General features: G+C 32.9%; 2 protein-coding genes across 5 annotated transcripts; both read right to left on the reverse strand.

Annotated features, from left to right (window-relative positions):
• Window positions 1-55: 55 nt before the first annotated feature.
• On the reverse strand, window positions 56-11,378 carry LOC126851599 (zinc finger protein ubi-d4 A). Of its 3 annotated transcripts, XM_050595716.1 has the most exons (9): window positions 11,196-11,378; window positions 10,998-11,107; window positions 10,543-10,779; window positions 10,186-10,391; window positions 9,915-9,984; window positions 8,018-8,173; window positions 5,904-6,353; window positions 1,573-1,685; window positions 56-1,229 (listed from the first exon to the last, which is right to left on the reverse strand). In XM_050595716.1, the coding sequence occupies exons 1-9, from the start codon at window positions 11,285-11,287 to the stop codon at window positions 1,098-1,100; spliced, it is 1,566 nt and encodes a 521-aa protein (XP_050451673.1). In that variant the 5' UTR covers window positions 11,288-11,378; the 3' UTR covers window positions 56-1,097. The 3 variants fall into 3 exon arrangements, 2 of the variants coding, with proteins under 2 accessions (XP_050451673.1, XP_050451674.1); XM_050595717.1 differs by lacking the exon at window positions 8,018-8,173 and having other exon boundaries at window positions 11,196-11,377; XR_007687720.1 differs by lacking the exons at window positions 56-1,229; window positions 1,573-1,685 and adding an exon at window positions 2,000-2,030 and having other exon boundaries at window positions 2,117-6,353.
• A 727-nt stretch (window positions 11,379-12,105) lies between these two features.
• LOC126851598 (threonine--tRNA ligase 1, cytoplasmic) lies at window positions 12,106-15,547 on the reverse strand. 2 transcript variants are annotated; one of them, XM_050595714.1, is made up of 5 exons: window positions 15,199-15,347; window positions 14,701-14,787; window positions 12,965-14,520; window positions 12,592-12,881; window positions 12,106-12,473 (listed from the first exon to the last, which is right to left on the reverse strand). In XM_050595714.1, exons 1-5 carry the CDS (start codon window positions 15,259-15,261, stop codon window positions 12,325-12,327), a joined length of 2,145 nt encoding a protein of 714 aa, XP_050451671.1. In that variant the 5' UTR covers window positions 15,262-15,347; the 3' UTR covers window positions 12,106-12,324. The 2 variants fall into 2 exon arrangements, with proteins under 2 accessions (XP_050451671.1, XP_050451672.1); XM_050595715.1 differs by having other exon boundaries at window positions 12,107-12,473; window positions 15,337-15,547.
• Between the last annotated feature and the right edge of the window lie 652 nt (window positions 15,548-16,199).

The following is a 16,199-nucleotide window of genomic DNA, read 5'->3' on the forward strand; positions in this document are numbered from 1 at the left end:
TGATACATACAGAGAAACAGAGATAATATTTTTTACTTTTTACCACTATTCATGGAACAAATACTATCAATATCATGATTTTCTAGAATAAGTTTTTTTTCGTTTCCATGTGTATTTTTTTTCTTTTTTTTTTCTTTCCTATGAAACTTGATTTCTACCGAATCTGTAGCGCGAGAAGCTATAAGAGTTAGTGTGAAAACTCGAGATCGCCAGATTTATCGTTAAATTTAAGCAATTGTAAAAGTTCTGAATGCAAATCAAATATATCATTTAAATATATCATTGACTAAGAGTAGAATAGTCTATATAGAACTAGGAGAGTATTGTCCTATTTAACGATCTTCGACTAAATCTCTCTTATAGTTCGTTTGTTAGTAATATCGCTGTAAACGCGTATATATACATGTATATGTATGTATGTGTATATATATATATATGTATATATATATATATGTTTGTATGTATATATATACATACATATGTATAGTTATGTATGTATACATATATATATATATATATATATATATATATATATATATGTATATATATGTATCAGTTCGTAAAATGAGCAAAAAATACTTTGTTCGGTATGAATGTAAAATCTAAGATCGTCGGTAAATCGAACTCCGTCTTTGTCTTTAAAATTAATAATCTCTCTGTTCGTTCCCTCTACAGAACTCTGTTGACAGTCGGTGTCATGAATTGTATCTTTATACACTTATACTCTAAAAAGCTATCTCAGTTAAATTATATAAATACGTGTTTCCTTACATCTTTATCTCGTCGAGATCACCAGTGCCTGAGATATCTAATATAGTTACGCTAAATGTATCCTTCATTAATTATTATTATTATTATCATCATTATTAACATAATTTTACAGGAAGCTGATAAATCAATATAAATTTTGTAATAAATAGTAAACAAAGAAGTCTCTTTTTTTTTTTCAAAAAGTTTACCGCTGTAATCCATATAATACTATACGAGTGAGCTCTCGCGAATACTCTCCTAATTCTCCTAATAAAGATGACCAAGACGTTGTACGCCGCAGCAGTAGCAAGGATAGCTCCGTGACTTATATCTATCTGAGAGTGAACTTAATCACGACGATGAAATTCAGCTATGCATAAGCGGCACGACCAGGAGCCCTCGGGAGGTGACGCAAGAGGTGGAGATAGACAATACATGTGGTATCCACGATCACAGTCGTCACAGAACAGCAACTGATCCTATTTCAGTTCGCCAAACCGTTAATATAACAAATAATCCAAATAGAGCTCGCGTAAAACGCACACAGTTAATTTTTCCGAGAATATTGAATTTAATTTTTTTAAAGATTAAATTGTACGAATCATATTTGCACTAATACAAGGGGATTACACAATTGCGAGAATTTTTCGAGCGTTATAATAAATTATGATTTTATATAATCCTTTTTAATCTATGAAAGTATATTGTAAATTAAAATTAATATCGATTTTTATTCGCGCGATTTTTACTCAAGCGTTCACGGATGTAGAGAAAAAAAAAATTGTACGAATCCCGCAAAAGATTGCGGAAATAAATACTTACATCGTTGTCAGAAGTGCCGCAAATGGAGCAGCATTTGCATTCGATACATTGCCACCTGTACTTGCGAACAGAAACGATCATGTTTGCAGTGAATTGCAAACAAGTTGGATGCCCTACAACAAGAACGTACGCACGTCATGGAACACGCATTTTGGGATGGAACGAGGAGATCTGTCGTGGGATACGAGTAGAAAGGTGCCAGGACAGTTATCTTGTGCCGAAGAACAGTGAACTCCAAGCTATTGTTTTATTTTTTCCATAAATTATTTACTTTTTTCATGCTTTTTTGTCGATCACAATCGAATCTTTACACAAGAGAAGGAACATGATGCTGTTTGACAAATCTAATCCACAAGTACGACTCTACAAGATGTCTTTCACCTTTCCTCAGCACTAAAAACGTCCGGAATAATGATACGTCCTCATGTTTCCGCACAGAATATTTTATTTCATGATATCTGTAATTTTTTTTTTTTTTGATGTTGCATTTTGAACATATTGTTATTATTTGGAATAATAGGTGGTAAGTAATAGCAGGGCGTACCTTGGAATAGTTCACGTTCTTTCTTGCGCAGCACAATATAAACGTCGCAGATGCACACTCTCCCTCGCTCCTTTTCTCTCTCTCTCTCTCGTGCATTCTTTCTTTCTCTCTCTCTCTCTCTCTTTATCATACACACATTAACATACACACAACTCATATAACGTATATCACATCCTTTTTATATATATCATATATATATGGAGCCATATATATATTTATATATAACTAGTGTGACTTAAATACTATATTTATAAGCCTCATTAAGGGTATTGCTTAATTAAAAACTGCCTAAATAACAAGTCTTCAATTTTATATATAACAAGGAGGAACTATATATCTGCATGCTTCCATTGTTTTTATACCATGTGAGTTTTTCTTACGACAATCTAAGGACAATGTAATATCAATTTATATACAAGAAACTAAAACGTAAATATGTATATATAGTATTCCATCTCTATTCTCTCTGCCGTATTTAGCTATACCATTAAATGATAGAATATTCTACGTTTTTATCTCATATGTTATATGCATAAAGAAGCTGTAACATACCTTTGTCAATATAGCCTTCTATATACTCGAGTTACATAATATGTGTATATTAGAAAGTACTTTATGAAAAAGAAAAAAAATATGAAGCTTTATGATTAAAGAAGACGTTCGCTCACCAATTGTATAGATTATTTCAAATATTTCAGAAATTTAAAATATAAAAAACAGCGTATATACACAGAAATGTATATATCGTGTAAGAAAAGTAAAGAGTTAAAACTAATATGCAGCATATATAAGTGAATAAACTTGCATATATATATATATATATATATATATATATATATATATGTGCGTGTGCGTGTATGCAAGTATGTGTCTAAAATTGCGATATATCTATAATTAGCAAAGTATATAAAATAATTCGAGTCTAATCGAAAGCAGATTTAACACCGCGCTTCTCCTTGTGCCTGAAAAACTCATAAGGTATTACATTAATTTCATATAAGGGATATTATTCTGTGATTATTCCTAATCAAATGATATCTGAGTATCAAAGCTCTTGTACAAAACTAATCTATGTCAGATTTCTACAAAAAGATATAATCAAGGGCGCGATCACGTTTGACATACATCGCGTTTTAAAAAGGTACCTAACTAAAATACATTATATATAGTTAAAAAAAACTTTTACTCCGTAACTATAGCTTCATCTCATATTATTTTTCTCTTGCTTGTTAAATACGCGTGTAATAAATATATTTCGTTATTATAAATGACAATAATAGCAAGAGGGGAAAACGATTATACTATATTAGATCAGAAAAGCTAATGCCCACACAACTAAAAGTAATTAAAAACGGCAGATATACAATGGAATGTGAGAGACGTATTAAAAGAGGGAATCAACGAGCACGATCGCGTTTTTTATCTTTACATCGGACATTATCTATTTATTTCACACATAAAATTAAAATTCTCGTAAAAAAAAAGAAAAAAAAACGTTAGAGTTCTCCGCTTTAAAGTATCATCTCGCATACGTCTCACGCGAACCGTAACTTAATAATAAAAGACGAAGATATCTTAGATAAAAAGTTGTGGAAATTGTCTAAGGGAGAATAAGCTGTTACTCAAAATACAGAACTTTGTTGAACAAAACATTTTTTCACGCATATATAATGAACGTCTCTCCCATTTTATGAACGTATTCCACACTAATACGAATTACCCTTGACGCGATTATTATAAAAGTAAATGTATTGAACACATAAAATGTAGTCAAACAAATATATGAAAATTATCATAATAGATAAAACATTATTATCAACGTTTCGATCTCATCCAGTCAATTTTTCTTATTCGAAATTCTCTCAAAATCGCGAAAGAGATATACGGAGTTCCTTAAGATTGCACTCTTCTACTTCATTATCATTCCTTTTCTGTGCTGCGCTCCTAACTCACATCTCATCTCTCTAAAAAATCTCGTATGATATTACTCAACAAACGCAAAGATACAAAAGTATTTACAGGACAAATCGAAAAACATGTAGAGAGAAATATCGAAATATGATCGCGATCAACATGTTATTATCTTACAATAAATATTATGTGTTACCTTCGTTAAAACGATTCTTATGATTGTGCTGGATATATAAAGTATATATAATATATATTGCATCTCGCGTGTATCTCTAAAAATCTTCTTAAACTTGCCGGTGCGTTTCTCACGCCGTGTATACTTTTCATATTTTTTTTTTTTACTTTTTTTTTTGATTTCCAACACGCAATAACGTAAATATCAGGATACACTGTCAAACAGAAGACAAACACCTCTTCCTCAATACGTGCTCTAGTGGTACTGTGCAACAGGAATTTTAATAAATCTGCAAAATCAAAAACGTCAATTCCGTCGATCGATTTTCTCTATTTAATCTATCCAATCACACACACGTACACACGATGAAATTTTTGACTTCTCTCACTGTGACGAAGACTTTTTAAGATCTCTTCCCGTGCTCTTTTCCCGTTAATATTTAAACGCGTTTTAAACCTCCGATTTTCATTTTATCTCCCTTAGAACTAATCAGTGAAAATACTATAAATCACAGCAAATTCGCTTAGTAAAGGAATTGTGGAAAATTCCTATTACTCAGATGCGACAAGTTGCACCATTGACAAAACGATGTTTTGTGTTCCTCGCCTTGACTAGTGTATGTAAAGCTCGTAACCGTTTGATCTCTAAACACCGTGCAGATAATTGAATGGTTCTCTCTCTCTCTCTCTCTCCTTAATTATTGCACCCGAAGGGAGTTTTGCACAACAGCACGTTTCTATTACCCTTGACGGCAGTGACGAAAAAAAATGCGTCACGCGCGACAATTGTAACCCTATACAACTCAAAAAGTTACCTCCTCTCTCTTTTTTTTCTGTTTATCTTAACAACTTAAAGATTTATAGAAAACATGGTCTGCACAAAACTGATAACAGATTTCGTTTCTGCGATATTTTTTTTAACGGCTACACGCGTACACGTGATAGATACGCATCAACGAAAAGAAAGGCAGAAAATCCTCAAATTATTACAAATGTAACAGATAATTCTAAACATCTCGATATTGCGCGTTTAACAATTATATAGATACGAATATACGAATAGGGAGGGGGAGGAAGCAGCGATCCTCTCATTGCGTAAGGAAGAGCACGTTACGCTTGCTTGTGTCGTAAAATTAACAAGTTACTCAATATCTTTCACGATGTTAACAGCTGAAACATGGAAGTATAAACAATTATAGCGTGAACACGTATATATATGTACCCAATAACGCTATATATGCTGATATCCGGCGTATCAGATATTGCCGACATTAAACCATTCTCGTATCGTTAAATCATCACTAAAGTCACATATCCCGCGTTTCATAAATGAAGCTGCTACTCACATCTCAGTCGCGCGGAAGCATACTCGAGGGTATAGCGACGTATATACTGATTTCCTGATTTTTTTTCTTTTTTTTTTTGAGTTGTATCTGGCTATATATTCACAGGACGCAGTGCGCGATAGGCTCGCAAAGAGATGTAGAAAATAGTACCGTCCGTATAGACACGGAACGACTCTTACCGTCTCTCGATTCAGAATATATAATGTAATATTATCATCATCACCATCATTTATCCTCATCGTCATCGTCGTCATTGTCGTATCTCGTCATCGTAGTCGTCGTCGAGTGCCCGATCGAGTTTTAATTGTGATTCGCTCTCCTGGTATACTTGCGCTTGATCTTTTCCTCTGGCTTACCTGAGCGGCCACAGTCGCTGCACGATACCAGCTCCTCGGATCCGCCCGTCTTCTTGTTCTCGCGCGCGTCACCCAGGCAGAAGTCGCAATACGGGGACGGTTGCGCCGCGGATGACTTGCCGCCTGCCTTCTTCTCCATGATCGGTCCTCCTCCACCACCACCACCTCCCCCGGGGGTGGGTGACCCTCCCGTCACTGTCTCCCCTGAAGAGAGCGATGGGACGGCGGTGCCGCCGGGCGAGGACACGGCAGGCAGATGATCTTCCTTGGTCGCGGAGATGGTGGGCGACGCCGGAGCAACGGGCGTCTGCGCGGATGCTGGCTGCAACTGCTGCTGCGACTGTTGCGATGGTTGCGTCGTCGCTCCAGTTGCGGATACGGCAGTTGGAGCCGCCGGCGAGGGACTCGAGGTACTCGAGGAAGTGTTCTGACGACCCCGACGCGTACCACCTGATCACAAACCGATCAACATACCCACAGTTGCGCTTTGCCGTCATAAGCTGATGGACCATGCACACTGGTTTTATATGATAGAGACAATCAAGTCGTATTTTTTTTTTATTCTTTCTCTCCCTCTTTCTCTCCTTTTTTTTCGTGAACATTCTTTCATAATCGATTCGGTTATGTCGAAGTCATGGCTAAAATAGAATTCAAGATAATTCGACAGTTTGCTTGAATAATTTTAGTCCTCTAAAATTATCAAAAAAGGCAAAGACAAGAATTTGAAAAATTTGAGAACAAGATTGAAGTTTTTAAAAAATTTACTATAATTTGCATTTTTTGTTTGGCTTAATAAGATTTTAATTTTAATTCTAATTATTATAAAGTTTTATGTTGAAAGAAATTGACTGTAAAAACAAGAATGGCAATTATAAACACTCTGTATATGTTATATTTATATAAAATTTTATATAAATTATAAAGCCCACTTCATTTATTATCGCATTTTCTTCAGATAACAGAATCAATTATTCTAAACATTCATAAATATCTAACAAATTGTTACAACAAGGAAAAAAACAAATCTGATTATATGTAAGTATAACAAAATGCACATGTCAATCATTCCATCACCAGCATAAAAATCCAAAGATATAACGACGAGATATATCGATTCCAAGTATAGAGACAAATACAAACAAACGATTTTTCAAACATATTGAAACTACAAATAACTTCAAAGATACCTATTTGAATCAACGAAGCCTTAACATTCATTAATAGGAGAATCGAAGCCAAAATCGCTCTAGGAGTAATACACAAGCGTCAAAACAGCAAAGAAAAGAAAAATCTTTGTTTGTTAGACTCATTCGTAAAAATTATAATCATGCTGAATGAGGAAATACTAATAAAAGGAGCTACAAATTACAAAAAAAGAACACGCACACGCATACAAGACGCTCAAGAATAAAGACGATGTCACGTTAACGTTAAAGAAAAAAAATACACTAACTTAAGATGATTCGATAAGATCTCATCCCTCTCGTTCTCTTAAAATATGTAGAAGAAAAAGAAATATAATATATTCTATATTATATTGCAGAAGCATGCCACTGCAAAAGAGATGCAACACAAATAATTATCGCTTTCTCATACATTAAGATATAAGGCATTCCCATTTGTTCTCACACAACAGGTAAAATACAAAAAAAGTACACAAATATATTTTTTTCGTAATAAAATGCAAAATCAAATCACTCTTATCATACTGACTTGAATATCATTTTATCCGTATGATATATAGTATATAAATTATTGATTGTCATAATGTATGTATAATAAAATTCATATATAATTAGACATTAAATATATAATTAGATATTAGAAAGGCATAAATTCCATACATATATATTTTAAGAAGTATAAATTTAAGATTAAAAAAAAAGATATAACGATATCTTATTTGCAATGCATGCATTTGCAGTACATATAAAAAAATTTATAAATATATATTAGGTTGTTATATCAGGATATAAGTATCTTGGATGAGTAGTTGCATGAATGGAATTAAAAGATTGAGAACAATGACAGATGGAGGGGGAGATTGGTTGAGAGGTTTGAGAAACGCGGGGCTTAAAGGAAAGTGAGAAAACTGAGCTGATTTTGGCTCCAACCTGGCTGGTTCGAAGCAGCGGTGTCTGCAACGCTCCTAGGTTCAACTTCGGCAGGACTGGGACTTAGTTCCTTAGCAGGATCACCGGAGGAAGTAGAGTGGGAATGACCGTAATGGTAGACCAGACCAGGTCTGGTCTTATACCGTGCGCTGCATACTGCAAAAGTGCAAATACTGTTTTCCCGCAATCCATCCAATGCAACGTCCAATGATAAGACAGACCTTTTTGTTTAACGGACGATCAAGGGAGGTAATATCATAAGGGACATCAGAAAAGCTGATAAGGGGTAGGGTGGGGGGACGCGGGGTGGTGGTCAGGGATAGCATTTGCACACCTTCCGCACCAGTACACATCCCTATCCACCTACGAGTCTATATGTGGACAAGCAGTGAAGGAGTTCCAGCCCAAGAAGCAAAACTAATACGATGCAAGGCTTGATGCTTGTACTCCTACAGAATGAGCTCGCTACAGTGTTGAGCCAGTACATTCTTGCTCTGTTATTATTGCAGGTAGAACTAGTCCGAAGATATTTGGGCCGGTGACATTAGCTCGATCGTCAATGAACGAAGTTCAATGTTCTGTTAAAATTGTCTCTTTAACACGAGCTCTTGATACGACCAGACCAAATGTCTTTAGATTATCTGCTAGTCTAACAGGAGTGGTTTCAAGAAGTAAACAGATTGCAGGCACATTCGAGTTAATTCATAGACTTTGTGTCTGGAAATGTTTGACCAAATTAGTAATGATTATTATACTCCTTCAAAAAGATATCGAGTTTGTTCGAAAAATGATTTCAATTTTTTGTCTTTTTTTTTTATCTTTTCGTTCTCTTATTTGCTAATTAAGTAATCAAATTCCATAAATTTGCGCATAATAAGTATATAAATGAGCTGTTTCTCTCAAAACAAAAATACATTTGTAAATCAATGTCTTATTCATGTCTTGTAAGTATAAAAATCAGCTGCTTTTTGATTATATTTTGATGAATTAAGATGTTAAACAATGATAGTGTAAACCATAAATTAAATTTCAAGCATTCTGTTGACATGATGATAGTTTGTTAGTAATTTATCTGTTTTATTTTAGTTAGAGAAAAATATGACTATTAAGAATGACAAATGTTAAGAGAATTAGATTGCAATGTACCAGATGTGTGATTTCAGCATGGTAATAGAATAATTACTCAAATTAATTTGCAGAAAGTTTGTATTCGTCTTTCGATTATTTTTAATTCGATTAATAAATGTAGAAGAACGTTTGGAAGCATAAACATAAAAAGCATATATACTATTTATGCACAAAGTTTTGGATATTTAGAAAATATCACTAGTCTTTGCCTTGCACTCAGAATCATACCATAATTGTTCCTACTCGAATAAAGAAGAATAAAATAAAATAACTAAATATAAGTTTTTGGATCTTCTTACTCAAATTTTCGTGTTATTTTACTTGAATTTAGATGTGATTAAAAACACCAGTCAATATGATATACTGCGATCAGTCTTTGAATAAATTGTATCAAATTAAAAGTAAGAAATGAGAAAAAAAGCAACTTTTCGCATTATATAATTACTATGTTGGCTGATATATATATATATATATATATATATATATATATATATATATATATGTATATAAGATTATTTAACTAAAATATTTAACAATTTATTTCGAGTTTCTATCTTATTTTATATCATAGTCTAACTTTTGTGTCGTGGTGTATCATATGGGGCATTATATAAACATGGGATAAAATTAACAAATTTTGTAACAAAAAAATAATTCATAACTTATTTGAAATAAGTTTTAAAAAACTAAGAACAATAATAATAATATTTATAATAAACTAATAACAGGAAGAATAGTCATTTGTAGTTGTATCTATGATTAAACTTACGGTCACAAACGAATGGTTTATCAGTGTCAACAGAGTCGTAGTTGGCTTTTTTGCGTCCGCGGCCCCCACCCTGCATTAGATATAAATTACATTATTTGCATATTTATGCATATTAATTATAAATTGGATAAATTTAAGAGTACATAAAATTTATGTATAAATGTATTATCGCCACAAGATATGTATATGTTGATTTATTATATTATATTAATATTTTATGTTTGAAATATTTATTATCTGTAAATATATATATATATATATCCCTATATACCTTTGTTCGTTTACCGCCTGGACTATCTGTTGAAGGTGGATGACTACGAGCAGGATGGTGACCACCTCCACGAGTTTTTCTGCGTTTTCTTTTACTACTATAGCTCTCTTCATAATCGTAATCACTTTCAGGATCAGGTTCTTCGTAAGCATCCATATCTAACATATCTTGTTCGTCATAATACCAAGCGTCTTTACTGTGTTCATCTAAAAATATTTAATTTTTATTTACGACATAGTTTAATAATACCAATATTTAAATTATGATTTATATAACAAGATAAAAATATCTTTTGTATAATTAATAATTTTAACTGTTATAGTATACATTATAAAATATTTATCTGTTCTTGTTTACCTTTAAGCACTACTGAATCTTTGCTATCATCATTTATGTGCGTAACAGCTTCTACACCTTCCACTCCATCTTCTGTATCACCTCTTGGTCCTCGTTTTGGATGCAAATAGTGCATCAAGTATTGCCGTCGTTTCTTTCGCCATCTTTTGCTTGGATAGGTGTATATTTGACCATGTAACAAACCTGGTAATCTTTCTCTCGAGGACATAAAAAGTGCAGAATGATTCTGTGCCACACCTGTAATTTTACAATATTATCATTTAAAGACAAAATCTTAAATAAATTGCAATAAATTTAATTATAAATAATTATAATATAACTATAAAATACACATAATTATAACTATTTATAAAAATATAAAAACTTAATTATCATTAACAAATTAATTTCAAAACGTACATATTAATTAATTCTACAATTACTGTAAACATAAAATCGACATTTAATCGCCGTACCTGTTTGCGAGTCGAGGAAGGGCATGCGAAGACGTCGTTCCCGGCATAATCGACTATTATAATTAGAAGAGTTTTCAATGGCTTCTCTGTAAGCCGTGTCGTTGAGGAAGCTGCAAGCAAATCAATAATTACCTACGATTGCTCTGCGCGAGATGATCACATTTTACAATAGAACGGAAAATAGAGAGAAATACATACCTCTCTATCTTAGTTAAATTACTTTCGTTCACCACTTGTATTATTCCATTATTATTGTGGGACATTGCGGGGGGGATAGCCACCGCTGTCATCTTCGACCCGATGTTACCAGCCGTTACGGCTTACGTTCCGTTACGTTGCTTTTGTATCGGTCCACCTTCTTCCCGGAAATGACACTACGACGAACAAATGTCGCGCTCTGTCAACAAAGTCAAAGGTATACAGTCTCAAATAATGGTACAAAAAAAGTATTGACAAAAAAGACATTACTGGCAATACATAAAATTATTGCTACAAGACGAGTAGGACAAAAAAAACTCTTTTTATAAATTTAATTGTACATCGATTTCCTCTCTATTTTAGGATCTCTCTTTCTCTCATACATAACGACACATGCGCAGAACTAAAAAGGTAAAATTGAATATTGGGAAAAAGGAGAGAAAATCAAAGCAGGAATCCTACCTAAAATAAAAAATTATGGAATATAAGAAATCAACGGACAGGAAATTAAAGATTTATTTTCAAATAAAAAAGAGATACAGCATAATATATATTTTGCACATTATCTAAATAATAAAAATTATTATTAAATCAAAATCAGAGAGCACAGCTATTTAAAAAATACTTTTGAATAGTGATTATATATATATGTGTAATGATAAAAAAATATGCTCAATAAAAGCTATCAAATTTCTTTATATGTGATCATGTTAATCGTCTGTACATTATAACAAATTGTAATGTGTACAAAAATTGTTTATAAGTAAATAATAAAATATTTATAAATAATAAAAATTACTGTAAAATATGTATAAATTATATTCTCTTATATCTATTTTCGTATACTTATAAAGAAGGGATTTCACACGAGAAACAGAATAAATGCAAAACTTGACATTTTATAAATTGTATTAATCATCATATTAATCCACTTCTTGTGATACTTGATTCATACTATAAATTACATCACAAAAAATAAAAATACATATTCTTGAAATGTGCAAAAAGAAGTAATTTACAATAAAAAAAGTATTTAAGTTATTATTAAGTTTCTTATCAACTTATATCAAGATATTATCATATAATATCTAGAAATAAATAAATCCTTTTTAACACGAGAGATATTAGATTAAGACTTTAATTCACCACTTAGATCTCTAGTTTCCTTCATAATTTTCAACTTTATGATCAATTCATCTACTGCCATTTCCCCATGCACTACATTATCTCTCGTTCTTATGTTCACTGTGCCAGCATTACGTTCTTTCTCTCCCACAACTGCAATAAAATATGTACATTATTATAAAAACAAATTATATCAGAGTAATTGATTATTATTTTTACTAAATAATATAATTTTATATAAATTATTTTATTGAACAAATTTGATACATACCAAGTATAAAGTTGAACTGTGCAAGCTGAGCATTGCGAATCTTCTTGTTCAAAGTATCGCTCGAATCAGTATCAACTTCTACCATAACACCAGCATCCCAAAGCTTCTGTTTCACTTCATAAGCATAATCATCAAATTGTGACACCACCGGCACAACCATTGCTTGTCGAGGAGAAAGCCAGTATGGCCACTTTCCTCCATATGATTCAGTCAGAATTGCAACCATACGCTCTACAGAGCCTAGAATAGCTCTGTGTATAATAACTGGACGTGTTTTCTCTCCAGCTTCACTATATAAGAAAATAAGTAATCAATATTTAGATTTGATCAAAATATTTACTGCGTGTAAAGTTTCTATTATAAATATACTTACTTAACATAAGACAGATTGAATCTAATTGGTAACTGGAAATCTAATTGTATTGTAGCAGTTTGATGAGCCCTTTTAAGCGCGTCCATAAGCGTTATATCGATTTTAGGTCCATAGAATGCACCATCTTGAGGATTAAGGGTCCATGGTTGACCAAACGCATTCAGACTGTCCTCCAACGCTTTTTCGGCGCGGTCCCAGACTTCTAGATCGCCCAAATATTTTTCAGGTCGCGTGGAGAGACATAAATTAAACGTAAAACCAAAGATGGAATAAACATGCCGTAAAAAGTCGAGAGCGGCTATCATTTCATCTTTAATTTGATCGATAGAGCAGAATATGTGCGCATCGTCCTGTTGAAACCGTCTCACTCTGGTAAGACCCGTTAACGCACCCGACAGTTCATTACGATGCAGCACGCCGAAGTCCGCCATTCTGAGCGGCAGCTCGCGCCACGATCTGCATCGAACGTCGAATATCATACAATGGCCTGGACAATTCATGGGTTTCAATGCAAAGGTTTCCTTCTCCACATCGAAAGAAAACATATTTTCGGCATAATGCTGCCAGTGTCCAGAAGTCTGCCACAATTTACTATTATAAATATTTGGACTGATCACTTCCTGGAATCCTCTCTTTCTGTACTCGGAACGAATAAATTCGACCAACGTGTTGTATATGTATGCACCGCGTGGTTGAAAGAAACAAGAACCAGGCGACAGCTCGTGGAAGAAGAATAACTCCTGTTCTTTCCCGACTTTTCTGTGATCTCGTTTGGCTGCCTCTTCCTGAAACTTTTCCCATTCTTTCAATTGCTTAGCATCAGGAAAGCTTATTCCGTAAACTCTCTGCAATGACTCTGCGTTAACATTTCCCTCCCAGTACGTGGATGAATTTTTTGTAACCTTGAGAGCTTTAATTTTGCCCGTGTGTCTAACATGCGGTCCCCTGCATAAGTCGATCAACGTGCCGCATCTATAAGCTGTAGTAGTGGGCGTATGTATCTTTTCGTTAATAATTCGTATTTTGAACTCATTGTACTTAAACATCTCCAAAAGGTCCTCTTTCGTCATTACTAGCCGTTCAAATGGCTGTTTCTCTTTAGCAATACTCTTGTATAGATTTTCCAAATATGGAAAATCTGTATTAGAAATGCCTTTATCTCCCAGATACATATCATAGTAAAAGCCATTTTCGATAGGAGGTCCGTAACAAAGGCAACCACCATATACTCTTTCCATAGCTTCCCCAAGAATATGAGCACTGGAATGCCAAAACACTTGCCGACCTTCTGGATCATCAAATTTCAATAATTGCAGGTTGCAATCATATTCTAAAGGTCTGTCAAGATCCCATAATTCATTATTGACCTTTGCAATTACAGTATTATCCGCCAATCCTTGACTAATACTTCTCGCGACTTCATAAGGAGTTGTACGCCAGGACTGAGCAGATACTTTCTTGCCATCAGACAAAGTCACAGTTATATCAACAGGAGTTTTTGTGGCTAATTCATCTTCGTACTCCTTTTTTAGCTTGTCCCATAATACAATACGATCCTACAAAAATATTCAAAACTTACAAAAAAAGAACCAATATATGTTTCTATATTTCTGTATAATATTTTTCTTTTAATTTCTCTATTTACTTATACACATTAAGAAAATTTTTCAGTCTAAATCTCAAGAGCAATTCATAGAGAGAAAACTGTTAAATTTATTTCCATAATCTTGATTTACCTGAATGAATGAGGGCCAAGGATTAAGCTCAGATATAGACTTCTCTGCAGCAGCTTTTTTCTTCTTATATGCCTTCAATGTCTTTGTCTAAAAACAAAAGAATCAAAAATAGAAAATTGCTACGTGTACTTTTGAATTTATATAATGTATTAAATTATGAAAGAAATATTAGGATTTTTTTTTTTATATATATATAAGGGTATTTAACCAAATAGTTATTTTTCGGCTTTTTTGACACTTAACATATATTAGGTGAATGTATGTTAGGTTCAGTTAGAATTGGCATTTCGTTACAAGAAATAATAATCGTAGATTACGTCAGATTATATCGATTATTGTCATTATCAATGATCGGCCAGTTATAAACAAAAGACACACGGTTGCATTGTTAGACAATACGAAATAGAAAGAAAAACGCACGAGCTTTATTCAAGTGTATCAATGTGTAACAATTGCCATAAGGGAAAGCCAGAGAGACAAAAATATATCTTAACCAACCCGAGCATGTGTCCATTTAGTACCGCAGTAAACGGTCCTATAAACGCGAATACTTGTCAACATAGTAGTTTTAACAATATCAAAGAACAAAGAATCATTAGAGAAGGCGAATTATATGTAAAGTTAAAAGATTCGTGCCTTATCCTCCGTCAAAGACAGATTTTGTACGTCAGCTACCACGTTGTCGCTCATATCGGACGAATCACACGATCAAGATAGATGTTACCGTGTTTCCTACGATACACTCTGAACTATAGTAATACCAGACAGAGAAAATTAACACCAGCAGAAACCAATATTGCCGCTACTGTGAAATGCGTTCAAAAATTACTCGCCGGAAGTATCATTAAAGATACCATCTAACGTGACAGTTGACAGTCGGAATTTCGGAAAAGTTTGCCGAGATTGTAAAATACATTTTTACTTTTTTTATGGAATTTTCTACTGTAGTAATAATTTTTTTGTTATAAAACGATAAGAATAAATCTTTTAATGTTTAAAAATTCCGAAAATATTAGTCGAATCGAATTACAAAAATTTTGATTTGACAACCGCGCAATTTTTGATCTTGATGAAAATTAAATATTTATAAAAAATAATTATTGATAAAAAATTGAATATTTATATATGAATGAATATTTATCAAACAATATTTTAACAATAATTTTTTTTTTTATACACAAGAATTTAATCCCGATAATCTTTTGTATTTAAATAAGAAATTTCTTCAAATAATTCTGATTGGTTCATCCCCGCTCTATTACTTTTAATTTCTCATTTTCCAATTTTAATGGAAAATTTTTCACTTTTTATTAATTCTCAAAATTTTCAAAAATTTTAATGAAAAAAATTTTTACTTTTTACGTTTAATTAATTTCAATGGGAACATTATTCACTTTTCACGTTTCTTCCCTAGAGAAAAATTTACGATGATCGACCCCCTGGACAAAAAAATTTTTATTCTTTTTGTCCAACGAATAAATTCTCAAACCTATATAATG

This window comes from Cataglyphis hispanica, chromosome 8, assembly GCF_021464435.1.
Source record: "Cataglyphis hispanica isolate Lineage 1 chromosome 8, ULB_Chis1_1.0, whole genome shotgun sequence".
Lineage (NCBI taxonomy): Eukaryota > Metazoa > Arthropoda > Insecta > Hymenoptera > Formicidae > Cataglyphis > Cataglyphis hispanica.